Source organism: Tenrec ecaudatus, chromosome 9, assembly GCF_050624435.1.
Source record: "Tenrec ecaudatus isolate mTenEca1 chromosome 9, mTenEca1.hap1, whole genome shotgun sequence".
Classification (NCBI taxonomy): domain Eukaryota; kingdom Metazoa; phylum Chordata; class Mammalia; order Afrosoricida; family Tenrecidae; genus Tenrec; species Tenrec ecaudatus.
Genome location: NC_134538.1, coordinates 158,922,226 through 158,937,346, shown reverse-complemented (window position 1 = coordinate 158,937,346; position 15,121 = coordinate 158,922,226). Strand labels below are relative to the sequence as shown.

At 42.1% G+C, this 15,121-nt stretch overlaps 1 protein-coding gene across 1 annotated transcript in view; it reads right to left on the bottom strand.

Moving 5' to 3' along the window:
- MGAM2 (maltase-glucoamylase 2 (putative)) overlaps positions 1 to 15,121 on the bottom strand; it is a 96,629-nt gene that overhangs the window by 57,474 nt on the left and 24,034 nt on the right. Inside the window, exons 7-12 of the mRNA XM_075557418.1 lie at positions 14,135 to 14,306; positions 9,849 to 9,945; positions 8,394 to 8,506; positions 6,682 to 6,807; positions 4,078 to 4,209; positions 3,883 to 3,981 (exon numbers count right to left, since the gene is read on the bottom strand). Coding sequence (XP_075413533.1) covers positions 3,883 to 3,981; positions 4,078 to 4,209; positions 6,682 to 6,807; positions 8,394 to 8,506; positions 9,849 to 9,945; positions 14,135 to 14,306 — 739 coding nt within the window. The remainder of the gene's footprint in view (positions 1 to 3,882; positions 3,982 to 4,077; positions 4,210 to 6,681; positions 6,808 to 8,393; positions 8,507 to 9,848; positions 9,946 to 14,134; positions 14,307 to 15,121) is intronic.

Below are 15,121 nucleotides of genomic sequence, written 5' to 3'. Positions count from 1 at the left end.
AGTTAAATCAAATGTTAGTTTAAATAATTATAATTGTGAATAACATACATAAATATAAATTAAATGCAAATATAAATTATATATAAGCATAAATATAAAATAATCAGACAAAATAAATATGAATAAAACAAAAAGACTACAACAAATATAAACATGATGAAACAACATTAAGCAAACACAACTACATGCATACCTATACTTCATTTATGCTAGCTTCTATTTATATTTCCTCTATATTTATGTTTTATTCATTCTTATATTTTTTCAATACATACTCTAGCATTATATTAATGTTTCATGTAAATCCCTTTTAATTTATATATTTTAATTTTGATGTTTCTATTTAATTTGTATGTCTTTGATATTAATATTAAAATGTGTAAAGACATAAACATAAGTCTAAAATAAAAATGAATAGGCCAATTAAAATGAAAGCAAATGTAAATTCAAAGTGACATCAAGTGGAATATACGTTCAGTGAGTCAGGAAAATGAATGTAGACCGCATGTTAGGTGCGTGGACTCAGTCTGACTCACGGGGACCGAGCACAGTGGATCCTCGCAGCGGCTATTTGACCCCTTGCTGCAGCCACTGTGCTGGGAGCGCCAGTCTCTGGATGGAGCTGCCAGGCAACTTCATGGCTCCTACTTTCTGGAGGAAGAGTGAAACTGCAGGAAACTCTGGCCTTCTTTGCCGAGAAGTGGGCATAAGAAGGGCAGCCCCAGGAAGCCCCCATCCACCTGCCTGGCCACTTGGAGACAAGGCTGTCTTTTTAAAGGCGGGGCTGCAGCGTTTCTTGTAGCTCCTCCCACGCAGGCTCCGGAAGTCCCTCTTGGAACTGCGCCAGGACTCCAAACTGCAGGCCCGGAACCTGTTTCCAGGTAGGTGGCCTGTGTGCGTCCCAGCATGTTTGCAACCTGAGGGCTGCACCCACTTCCTTGTATTCTAGATGGAAGAGGAGGGGCAGCTGCGTCCCAAAAGTATATTATCCCAGTTTCTACCCTGTTTGTCAGCTGGCTTCCAACTGGTTTTCTTTGACAAGTGCCACAGAGGTGGGAGGGAGGAGGTGTAACCTGTTGTTTATTTATTTATTTAATGTGGGGGAAAGCCCTATCTTAAAGTTATTCTAGGTCTCAATCAAGAGAACAGATCCCTTAAAAATAAAAATATCAAATATGCACTTAAAATAGATATAAACATCCGGGAATAAAATAGTACTAGAAATTAAACTTTAAACTGAACATTGTATATTAAAAATATACAAAGGGTAATTGATGAAAATAAATACAAATGTAAGTGTAACAAAAATGAACACAAGCATAACATATACCTAAAATAAATACATTAATAAAAATATAAATATAGTCAATAAGATATAACCATATAAATAATTATATTGTATAAAATTGATAATGTTTTATAATACATAATATTATATTGTACTGGTGGTGTAGTGGGTTATGTGTTGAGCTGTCAGCCACAAGGCAGCGGTTTGAAACCACCAGCGGCTCTGAAGGAGAAAGATGAGGCTTTCTGCTCCTGTAAAGAGTCACAGTCCTGGGAACCCACAGGGGCGGGTCTCGTCTGCCCTGCAGCACTGCTACGAGTCGGGATGGACTCAATGACAGTGAGTGATATTATATGATACAGTGGTAATATAAGTATATATAGAATCAATTAAGTGTAATAACAGATGCACATAAACCTAACTAGAAACAAAATTAATACAAATACAAATTAAAGGTACATGTATGGCAAATATAAAAATATATAAATTCAATGTAAATATAAAATGAAAATTAAGACTATATGATCATTATCATAAATAAAAAATAAATAGAAACATTTAAAATGTTGAATTATATATAAACCTGTATGCAAATAAAATACAACGCTAACATAAACATAAAATAACACATAAAATGTAAATTAAATTTTAATCTTACTGTAAATAAATATAAAAACAAATATAACATATCATGTACTATAAATATGTAAAAGGTACATCAATATAAATACATTTCATAATAAATATGACTATAAGTGGAAGAATAAAATAAAATGTAAATGAAATAAACAAGATTGAAGTAAATATAAATACATTATAAATATAAAATAAATGTAAGCAAATTAAATATGACTATAATAGAAAATGCAAATATGAAAAAAGTATGAATAAAATGTAACTGCCAACATTCATATAAAATGTATACACATATACACATACGTATAATGGTACTCTAAATGGAAAGAGAAAATATCATAAAGGAGCTAGCAAAATAAAAGCAAACATCAATATAAGACAAATGCAAACCTCAAATAAATATGAAAATAAATATATATTGTATATATTCAAGGGGACTTCAAAAAACTCATGGAATTAAAAAGTAGTAGTTGTTTTTGGTGAGCTCTGGAGGCCCCCTCAGGTGTGTGTGTGTATGATAAATATAAATACCTATAGGCTTCTTAAAACTCATGAAGGGAACTTTGAATCCTCACCTCAAATGGACTGGACTTTTGGTCCTTTGGTTTAGATGAAAAGGCACCAACAGTAATGAGGCAGGCCATGCAGCAACGGTTTCCCTAGGGCAGGCCCACACATGCCACTCCAATTACCAGGACTGCTACCAGTACATCTGCTGACAGATCAGTCAATGGAGGCAACCATCCAATTCAAGTCTTGCTATAATGTGCAGCCCCTGCGTTATACAGAGGAGCCCTGCTAGCATAGTGCTTACACACTGGAGCTGCTAATGCCATGTCAGCAGTTCGAAACCACTTGGAACTCAGGAGAGAAAGATGAGGCTTTCTACTCCTGAAAAGAGTTACAGTCTCAGAAATTCACAGGGGCGTTTCTACACAGGATGTCCTCTAGGGCCACCAGGAGCCAGCATCAACTTAATGGCAGTGTGTTTGTTTTTCCTTGTGTTGGAATTGTAGTGGGTTACGGGTTGGGCTGTGAACTTGGAAGCCAGCAGCCTGTTCGAGGGCAGGAGGTGAGCTTTTTCACTTCTGTGAAGATTTACAGTCTCAGAAACCCACTGGGGCATTTCTGCCCTCTCCTGTTGGTTCTCAGTGATTCAGAAATGACTCGATGGCAGTGAGTTTTGTTTTTAAATATCAACAACACCCTGTTTCAGTCCATTGCATGCCATCCAGTCACGTAGGGTGGGATCTACCACATAACTGCAATAGAAAACTTCTTGTGTGGTCACAGTCAAAATGCTCTCCAAACAGCCGTCACCAAAATAAACTCCTCACCAGCCCGTCCCCATGCGTGAAACTGCCACCAGCATCAAGACTGAGCCCTAACACACCAGATTTACCTTGAACCCCCACTGGCTAAGATAGATCATTTTCACATATGCCCAGGAGCACCTTGCTACTTGGTTGGGGTGGAGTCTTAAGAAAGAGAATTGGAGAGGTAGGAGGGTTTGAAGTATCATTAAATTTCTTAAAACTAGATTACATTTCTATCAGATGGTCAGGAGCTAGCCTCAAATCCTTCAATACGTCAATCATTGCAATCATTTTACTTCTCGGGTGTCCCGATGGCACCCCGGTGGAGCAGTTGGCTGCTAACTGGAAGGCTGTTGGTTGGACCTCCGCAGCCACTCCAAAGGAGGACAGTGAGGCAGTGTGCTCCCTAAGGATGCACGGCCCTGAGGACCCTGCGGGGTAGTGCTGCCGTGCCTGCAAAGGCTCATAGACGTCAGAATGACCCTGCATTTGGTTTTGCTGGTGTTGCATCTACTTGTTTAAAACTAATCACTAAGAAAACAAAACATATCCAAGCCATGAAAAGAGCAGCATGTCGCCTGCCATCCCTCATCTTTATTCCAAAAATTTAAGTCTCCCCAATTAGTTGTCTTGAGACATTACCTTCCCAATAGCAGGACCATTGTTCCCAAGGACCCATATCCTCCTTTTTCTTCCATCCTCATAGGGCTGATAGCCAGAGGTGTTGGGGATGCCAGGATTCTAATAAATAAAGATAATATAAAGATTAATTTTGCAACTTGCTTGTGCTCTGGATGGAAAGCCAAGGCCACAACGTGAGCATCTGCATGCATGTACCATCATGATGATGTATTTCTGTCCATTGCGGTGCAGCTCATTGACAAGCTCTGGAAGATCAGAGTAAGTCCTGTTGTCGTAAGTGAAATCCTTGTTTTCATCCATGTAGTCTATGTCAGAGTACTGCACATCCTGAAAGACAGCACAGACTGATCAGAAACTGGGGGAGGTCATTATGTCACCATGTGGAAAGAAAACTGGTCAACGGTCATTAAGACTGAAGTTACACTCTCCCTCCAAAAATTATGCAGAATTAACATGTGACCTAGTGTGATAGCTAAGATTGTATCCACTTGGCTCAACCAGAACTCTTAGCTGTTTGGCAGTTAGGGTCTAGTAATCCCCCGTGATATTACCTTACACGGCGTACTCAACCCAATTCCATAATGAGATCTGCGACATGATGACTCCTCTGGGGTGTGGACTCATTAGGACATAGGAGAGCCTGTGAAGCCCTTTTTCACTTCTTACTGGTCAGGATTTGGCATCTGGGCTCTATAGCCCTCCAAACTGTTATTGACCCTGGGGACCCTCAGCAGCCTGCCATCTGACTGGCCCTGTAACCTCTGACCTTGGATTCATCCGCTCTGCATCCACCAGCCTATGATCTTCCTATGTCCTGGGTTATCTTGCTGCTTCCTGGTTTGTCAGTCTCTACAGCTGTTTGAGTCTGAAAGCCTCCTGCTTAATGTCTGACCCCTATGCTTGAACCAGACTGGACTTACCCTCTTCTACACGTTATGCCATTTTCTTGATATAAATCTCTCTCTCGATGTATATATATATATGATTTTTTGAAGATGACAGTCTTGTAAACCTATGGGCAGCTCTACTCAGTCCCCTAGGGTGGCCATGAGTCAGAAGGAGCATGTGAATGTGACACTGGGCAGCAATTTGGGATCAGGTGTCCTGAACAGCCACAGGATGGAAGGGAGAGCTCATTTATTTCCTCAGTAGGATTACCTCAAGAAGCCCTTCCCCCGAGAACCGGCAGTTAGACTGGAACCCATTGAGTTAAAGGACCACATATGAATCTGCTCCCTCCCCTAGAGCAGCCCTGTGACTTTGGTTTGGTCCCTCACTGCCAACCTCTTCACTCTCTTGACAGTGAAATGGCAGCAAACAACAGGTCCAAGAATCAAGGTGTGGCAATAACCAAACAAAACCGAACTCACTGCCTTGGAGTCAATTCTGACTCATAGTGACCCTATAGAATGGAGTGGAACTGCCCTTGTTACTGGAGTAGACCCCCTCTTCTTTCTCTTGAGACACGCCTGGTGGATTCAAACTTCTGACCTTGCGGTTAGCCTAACTCATAACCCACCATGCTATCGGGGCTCCAAGTGGCAACAACAAAGGCATTCCAAAACACCTGTAATTGGGTGTCTGCAGCGAGCAGATAAGGGAGCAGCAAAGGGGAGCTCATGATCAAGTTCTGCTGAACACTCAAGTCCTACTGAGGAGGTCTATCTGTTCTCCCAGGAAATGTCCATCCTGCCGCCTGCCCACATGGCTTCTCTGAGATGGGGTGGCAAAGGCAGGCCTCTGGAATCTAGCCCAAGTCAAGTCCATCTTTGCAACCTTCTTCAGCTGCCAGCCCCACACAAGGGGCATGAGATTGGAGGATGGGGTGGTGGTGGGGATAAGGTTCTAGCCACAATGAGCACGAGAAGGAAATGTTCCAAAATTGATTATATGGATAATTGGACAAATCTTCTGAGTATGACTGAAGGATTAGATTGTATGTTATGTGAAGGACATGCTAAAAAAGCTATTTTTTAAAAATAGGCATGCTTGCTCCAAAGTCCCAAGGAGCTACTGCAAGCTATCATCCATACTGTGTATAAGCCGAGTTTTTCAGAACATTTTTAATGCCGTTTTTGTGGTAAAATTTGGTGTCTCGACTGATACTCAGGTCGGCTTATACTCAAGTATATACGGTACCTTGTTTTAACAACATCATGAACCCTTTGCCATCCATCTCCGAGCATGCCCAACTGTGATATGAGTCCAACTGGTCCCTGTCTCCTGACTTGTTGGTTTTCATTGCACATCGTCAATATTGTGTACCTACAGGGCTTTCATAAACAAGAGTCTGCTAGATCTGGGAGAGGTGCCGGGGGCACCGTGAGAAAGTGATGCTGCAGCTCTTCTTTGTCTCCACTTGCTAGCTCTTCCTTGTTAAAGGTCAGCTCAGGGGCACCTTCCTCTTACATATTCATAGCTGGCATTTGTGGAATTCTCCTCTGTGCCAGGTGCTTAATATGAGTGGCATAAAACATATCTCACTGCCAGCCTTCTGCAGGAAGGCTTATCTTACAAGGAGTAACCCAAGACTCAGAGAGGTTAATGAACTCACCCAATGCTGCCTACAGCTAAGAGGAGGCAAAAGTAGAATTCAAAACCAGGACCCTCGGACTCCATAATCGAAACTCTCTGCAGGGTGCAGTGGTAATGGAAGAGGCACACTTCAGACCACATGTATCATGGACTGTTATTCAGTTGATCCACACATAGAGTTTTTTCCTCATAAAATACATTTAATGCAAAATTTGAAAGACCCCAAACAATGCCCAATGTAGAACAGGAGCAGTCTCGACTTACATACGGGATCTGAGCTGCACGGTTTCGATTCACAACCTCTGTCAATCCTCTGGTGCCCCCATAATTCCTGCGGCTCAGCTGGAACCCAAGACTCCAGTAGGGCGGCAAGAATGGTTTCCCAACCAGCTGGAACGATCAATAGAGAGGAGTTCACACTCAGAATAAGCACTCTCTGTGAGTAGAATCAGCCTCACACGCAACCCTGGAAAAACTGGTTCCATATCATTTCTGGAAAGTCCCAATACTGATCATGTCAGAGCCAAGAACAATCTCCTAAAATAAACTGTGAAATGCCACAGTTCATGCCCCTACTGGCTACCTAACGGCATCCCCAATGACTGCCACGTCAGAAAATGTGGACATTTCAAATAATGTCTTGGGTTGCAAGGTCACCTTTGGGGAAAAGCAATGGCATCCGCTCATTCACTAAGCATGTCCTGAGTGCACTCATGATGCGACAGGGGCTGCCCTGCGCACTGGGGAGAGAGTGCAGACAAAGCAAACATAGTTCTGCCCAGTGGAGCTTGAATCCTTGTGAGGAGTGCACAAAACTCTGAGGAGGTAAGTCAATCTCTAGTACGTTTCAGAGAGTGGTATGTTTAGGGATGGAAATATAAGGGATGACGGGATTAGAGGTGAGATGGATGAAGAAATAGAGAGGTTTGTTCAAAATCCATTGTTTCTGGTTCCTTAAACCACAACTCTAAAGGAAACGTTTTTCTCTCATGCCTCAGACTCCTCCACCAGTTATTTGTTACTCACTGATGCTTTTATTAAGAAGTGCTTCCGATTATACTAAGTATACTCTGTATACTTCCGATTATGGATTTATTGTCTTCCTTTTCCCAAAAAATATATGTATCAAATTGCCTACACCAATATCCACAGTATTATGTAATAATCTCCCATTTGTGATCTGATGTCAATAACCTATGTGTTGTAAATCCTAACCTCTGTAATGTTAATGAGACAGAATTAGTGGCAGTTATGTTAATAAGGTATCATCCAATCTGCAGGATTAGACTGTATGCTAAATCTCTTTTGAGACATATCAGAGAATTTAAAAATAAGAAGAGACCAAAGGGACCTTTTAGCCACCAAGAAAGGAATAGAGAGAATCTTTTGGACCAGGGCTCCCTGTGCTGAGAAACTCCTAGACCCCGGGAAAGATTGATGGCCATCTTCCACTACAGCTGGTGTCCTGGATTTGAGCTTCTAACCTCCTAAATTGTGAGAGAATAAATTTCCATTTGTGAAAGCCACCCTTCTGTGGTTATTTCCCGGAGAGCAGTTCTACATGAATTTTCTGATCTGTAGCTGTGGACAACATGTTATCTGAAGTTTCTTCCTGTTATCATTGCTTAAATAAAATAAAAATACATGGGAAATCAATTTTCTAAAATAAGCACAGCTCCTTTTCCATGCTCCACTATACTGAATTTTTATTTGCTGGGTGAGTGGGCAAATATGTCTGATTCATGTCCTTGGGTCTCTGTGATGTGTGGTCACACCTAGATGCACCCTGAGCCCCTTGAAAGGGAGATAGCATCAGAATCAGTCTTGCTTGTGGATTTCCAAAACGGTGTACTGTGCCTCTGTTGTAGTCGATGTTCACCCATCAAAATCAATATACAGTTAATGAGAGACCCACTCAATTACACTGAGGGTGTGAGATGGAAGAGCACACAATGACCAGCTTCAGAAACCCATACCTCCAGGTATTCCTGAACAACCTGCTCTGGCGTGCTTCCCAGGAGTACATAAAAGTCAAGGATGCCCCCAGTTGTGCGGTAGGTGATTGCTGGAGCAGGCTGAAGGGTGACCTCTAAAGAGAAGCAAAGGGAGTTACTAGAACCTGGTGGTTGAAATAGATTCTTCTCTAGAGTGTGAAGAACTGTGTAAAATTCAGAATTTTAGCCTCATTTCAAAAGGCATAGACATTACCGATGGTGCTTTCCTTCGGGGTTCCTTGAAGTTTAGCAAATATTGAAAGAATAAAACACTATCAGGACAGAGGGTGGTCTTGCTTTGTATTTTTAGGTTTTTTAGTTTTGTTTTTAAGATATAGAATGAGTTCTGTTTTAACCTGGCTGTATAAATATCTTAACTTCTGGGACTTGCTGATGGTTTCAAGAAAAGGTTTCTACAAGTCTTATTGACCACTTGTCCATGACTCCTCAGGGAGAAATCAACCAACATTGCCATTGAATGATGTGACTCACGGTCACACACACACACACACACACACACACACACACACACACCATGCTGCAGAGCAGAAGTGCTCTGTGGAATGTTCTTGGCTGTCCTTGCTGGAAGCAGATTTCTAGACTCCTTTTCAGTGGAACCACTGTGTAGCATCGGACAACCTGTACATTAGCAGCTAGTTAGCAGCAAACTACATGCAAGAGCCAGATTCCTTTGCAAAAACAAACAAACCAACAAACCCACTGTCATCAAGTCAATTCCCATGCAAAGTGACCCTGTAAGACTTGTCCCTGTGTATTTCTTTATGGGAACAGAGAGCCTCGCCTTCCTCCTCTGGAGCAGGGGATGAGTTTTAACCACTGACCTTACACCCCATTACCTAATCCATCAGGATTGCTTAAACCAAAAACCAAACTCACTGCCATTGAGTCAGTGTTGACGTATAGTGGCCCCCTGTGGGGGTCTGAGGCTGAAACTGTTTACGGGAGTAGAAAGCCAAGTCTTTCTCCCAGGGCACTGCTGGTGGTTTCCAATTGCTGACCATGCAGATCGCAGATCAATGGGTTGCTTGAGCCCCATTAATTCAGAAACCAGAGGGAAAAGATACTGGCGTGGAGAAAAAGGTGATGTGACCAGCGCTCACAAAGCACAGCCTTTTTGCCTGCAAATACAGAGTGTGGCATAATAGCAGAACCCCTTAGCTACTGCTAGAATCTCAGTCAATGGGAGATTCTATTATCCAAGGAACATTATGGAAAACATCAATTCTGGAGCAATTTGTCATAAAAATATGAACTGAGTTTATAGAAAGGTTTGCCTACTTAGAAGTTGCAGTTTCTATAAAAGTGTTGTAGGTCTGATATACTTTCTGTTAAACAGTTGTTATCGCACCAGTTTTGTAAAACATTTTTGTAAAAGCAGCATCCCAAATCCCGACAAGATAAAAAGATGCTTCCTACCCATGGCGTTGCTGTTCAACAGGAACACCCCAAACGAGGATCCACTGGTGTCTTCAAGGCATAAGAAGAATGTGTGAGCCCCGTATAGATTAATGCCCTGTAAGCAAAAAGGGAGATATATGAGTATTATTTTTAATTTTTTAATTCATTCTAAAATAAAATTTAAAACCTGAGTGCACTCTGTACTTCAGCAGCATACCGGTTTATCCAGAGCAGGATGGATGACTTATGGTTATGACTGTGTTTCCTGACTACTGGTGGGCATGTCGGAATGGGGCTGGTAATTTCCCATTGACTTTAATCACAGGGCATGACAGTACTAGGGACTCTCTTATGTTCCAGACATCTTCTTTACTTGCATTATACAATATCAATCCAATTTTCTCCGGTAATCAGGATCAATCACATCAGTCAACGCAGCAAGCCTTTCCTTTCCATACAGGGGCATGAAGATCCCAGAGTGGCTGGTTGTGATGATCAACTTCCAGTTCAATGGAATCAGGGTTGTGTCTCCAGGTGGGACCCTTCCTTCCCTTGAAATTAGTATCTCTGCATCCACAGAGCATAGAGTTGAAGGTGGTGGCACAGTGGTTACAGGTCGGATTACTAACTTCAAGGTCAGCAGTTTGAGAACACCAGCCTCTAAGCAAGAAGATAATGGGGCTTTCTACTCCATTAAGAGCTACAGTCTCATTTTTGCTTCCCCCTCCTTCCTTCCCCCACCCTCAAATGAGGAGCTGATACCAAGGGCTCCCATAGAAAGCAAATGTTTTGAGAATGATGATGGCAGCAAATATACAACGTGCTTGACACGATGGATGTATATATGGATTGTGATAAGAATTGTATGAGCCTCCAATATAATTATTAAAATAGAAACAGAGTTACAGTCTCAGAAACCCACAGAGGCAGTTCAAGCGTGTCCCATAGGTCACTGTGAGTTGGCATAGACTCAAAGGCAGTGAGTTTGGATATGTACGAGGGGTACCCCCCACAAACTGGACTTTTGTTAAAAGCTATGTATTTTTTATTAACAGTTTTAGTGACATATAATTTACATGGCATACAATTCAATAGTTTAATCATATCAAGAAAAATAATACAATAATTACCATAACAATTTAAGAATACCCCAAATGGTTAAATTGCCTTTAAAATGAGTTGTACAATCACTTGGCTATCATTTTTGCTAAATCATTTCATTGGAGGCTCATACAGCTCTTACCACAATCCATCCATCCATCCATTGTGTCAAGCACGTTTGTTGCCATCATTATTCTCTAAACATTTTCTTTCTACTTGAGCCCTTGGTATCAGCTCCTCATTTTCCTCCTCCCTCCCCACTCCCTCATGAACCCTTGATAATTTATAAATTATTATTATGTCATATCTTACACTGCCCAACATCTCCCTTCACCCACTTTTCTGTTGTCCATCCCCCAGAGATGGAGTTATATGTAGATCCTTGTAATCGGTTCCCCCTTTCCAACCCACCCTCCCTGTATTGACACTCACACCACTGGTCCTGAAGGGATCATTTGCCCTGGATTCCCTGTGTTTCCAATTCCTATCTCTACCAGGGTACATCCTCTTGTCTAGCCCAATTTGTAAGGTAGAATTGGGATCATGATAATGGGCGTGAGGTGGGGGGAGGAAACACTTAAGAACTAGAGGAAAATTGTATGTTTCATCATTGCTACACTGCACCCTGACTGGCTCATCGCCTCCCTGAGACCCTTTTGTAAGAGGATGTCCAGTTGCCTACAGATGGGCTTTGGGTCCCAAATATGCACTCCCTGTCATTCACAATGATATGATTTTTTGTTCTTTGATGCCTGATACCTGAGTTCATCGATACCTCATAATCACACAGGCTGATGTGCTTCTTCCATATGGACTTTGTTGCTTCTGAGCTAGATGACTGCTTGTTTACCTTCAAGCCTTTAAGACCCCAGACGCTATATCTTTTGCTAGCTTGGCACCATCAGCTTTCTTCAACACACTTGTTTATGCACACATTTGTCTTCAGCAATTGTGTCAGGAGGGTTTCTGAGAAAACAGCTTTATCACCTTCAAAGTACTCTCTATTACACTTAATACATTGGTCAAATCTGCGATTCTATCCTAGGAAACAGTTTTCAAACTCATCTGGATGGCTGACAGCACCTCCCTATTTTTTTTTCCACCTCTCCTACATCACCAAATCAGTGTCCTTTCATGTCCCTCTTCATTCGTGGAAACAAAAAGAAGTTGCACGGAGCAAGGTCAGGTGAATAAGGTGCGTGGAGCAATAGAGGCATGATGGTTTTTTGCCAAAAACTGGCTCACTGAGATGGCTGTGTGAGCAATACATTGTCGTGGTGGCAAAACCAGTCTCCAATCTGCCACAAATCAGGCCTTTTTTGGCACACGCTCTAATGCAATCTTTTCAGAACCCATAAATAGAAAGCTTGATTAACAGTCTGGCCTGGTGGAACAAACTCCAAATGAGCTATGAGTCAACATTTTCATCCATTTGGGAAGTTAGCAAACATCCAGAATGAGGTTTGTCGTCAATCGACATTTCACCTTTTATGAAAGGAGAAAACCACTCATACACTTGAGTATTTCCCATAGCGCTGTCCTTGTCATCTGTGTTGAACATCACAACAGTTTCTACGGCATTTTTCCAGAGCAGGAAACAGTTTCATAGCCACACACTGTTCTCTTAAACCAGCCATCACAGAAAGGAGATGTTTGAACAAAACTGCTTTTACAAAAAAATTCACCGACCAAAGAGAACCTTCCAAGGCAATGCCACTGGGTGCACTAACTCGGAGCGAGTTGTTCAATGCTTGCCCAACAGGGAAAAATGCATACTGAGGAAGCTCTGCTCTGCCCAGTGCAATTCCAGTTTGGGGAGTGTATCGCTTTGTGTGTGTGCGTGTGTGTGTGTGTGTGTGTGTGTGTGTATGTATGCATATATGTAGTCAGAATTAACTCAATGTCAGTGAGGGGAGGGTCTTGAACTATATTTCGATTGTGTTTTTCATGAGTACTGCCTATGCTGGATTAAAAAGTAAAAAGAAAGAAACTACTTAGTGTCTGTGAAAGCAGCCATGAGAAAATCAAACGTCATGTGCATTGGTCAGATCTGCTGCATAGAACCTTACACCATATTCAGAAGAAACGATGTGACACCGAAGACTAAGGGGCACCTAACGTGAAACATGGTATTTTCAATCCCCTCATATGCATGAAAAAACTGAATGTCAAATAAGAAAGAAGAATAATCTATGGCTTAACAGGGTGATGTTGACAAAAACCACTAATTACACATGGGCCATGAGAGGAACAGACAAATCTGTCTTGGAAGAAGTACAGCCAGAATGCTCCTTAGAAGCAAGGTTGAAGACACTTCATCTCATTTGAGACAGACTAGCACTAGCCCTTGCAACACCATCCTGTTGACTGCTGAATGACTTGCCTCCTTCCCCCTCTCATCTTGGAAAGGCCCACTAGTGATTGAATTTAGAATGTATTCTTAAGTTCTCCAGATCAGAATATTGTAATTAATAATATTGTTCCTTGTGATGTTGTAACCAGGATATTACTATTTTTATTTTATTATACAGGATGTTTTTTATCAATGCCGCACCCTGTAATGGTCATTAACTGAAGAATGAGAACATTATTTTTGCTTTCTGCTTCTGCTACTGCTTGCTTAAGTCCTAGACAAATGATAAATGAGTTTTTGCCTTTTAATATGGACTGAAATGTCCACTCGGGACTGCAGTCAAAGAATCGCTTTTAGATTCTAACAGCTTGATTAGAAAAAATAAAGGCTCTTCTAAATTAGCAAGACATTATAGTGGCGGTCATTTATTTGAACCTGCAACACATGTACTCTGGACATGTTACCAAAAGGGACCAGTTCCCCGAGAAAGACGCCATGCTTGGAGTGCAGAGAAGAGGAAAACTCTCAATGAGATGGATTGACACAATGGATGCAGCAGATTGTGAGGAGGATGCATGATTGGGTGGTGCTTTCACATGATGGACATTGGGTCACTGTGAGTCCAAACGAACAGCACTAACAACAACATGTTCCCTTAAAAGTCCTATTTTCGACGGACGTTATTTGTTATTGTATGTTTATAGACCTCAAGAACAAGTACTTTTCAATTCAAGCAGATTTAGATTTGGGCACAGTATCATATAGCAGCATGTCCTCTAGACAGAACTTTCTGGAAATGAAGGAAGGTACTCCTGATCCTGAGGAGCAAGGATTGGAAAGGGAGCCTCACCTCTACGGGGGCGGCATCCCGAGTGAAAATGGGCCAGGTCTTCCAGTTCATGTCATGGCGGTACTGCTGGTGCACATGTTCCCCCAGCCCGTACACGTTCATACTGGGCAGGCGGAAAGACAGCTGAAGGTACTGCTGGGCAAACTGGAGGGGACCAATGCTCGAGTCCAACCTGCACCACGGGAAGAGAGAGTCAGCCAATGGCGCTTTCTGCCAAGTTGCACCTTTCCACCTACACTCAGAGGCCACATGTTCCAGGTGTTCCCATCAGCTCTCGGGCGGCCTCTGAGGTCCTGAAAGTTAACTCTGATTCCTGAATTCTGGGTGGGGGGGGGACACTGCAAGGACTGGGTACCAGAAACTCAAGGGGGATGATTTGGGATAAGAGTGTAAGCATGAGGTTCCATTCCCTGTACATCCACTGCTTGGCAGACACTGCTTTGCATGCCTTAGAGATGTGATGTCTTTGGGGGAACTTCAGAAGGCGAACCTGGTGATTGCCATCAGAAAGATCACATCTTGAAAACCCGATGGATCAGTTCTACTCTGCACCCTAGGGATATCATCCGCTCAAAATTAGTCAACCGCAACAGGGACTAATGAATCGTCTCTGAGGTACACATCATGATCCCCTCTCTATGGGCCAGGTAACAGGGAGGCTGGGCCAGGTAACAGGGAGGCTGGGAATCTTGCCTAATATCATCACTCAATTGATGATTTTCTAGCCCAGGATCTGAAGACAGGTTAAATTGACAGTCAGACTTGTATTTTCTCCAGGGTGATTTGTGATTTAGGCTCAAAATCTTGTTGAGTATTTGATGAGAAGTTTCTCTGGAAATGATCGTTGGGAGTTAGAACCCATGAAAGTGAGTCCCATTGCAACTATTACTTTGGATTAGCAGAATCCCTGTCTGTGATGTATGCGAACCAGAAGCACATCTGAACAACGCAGCAAACTCACACATTAGATGGGGAGAGTCTTTGTAC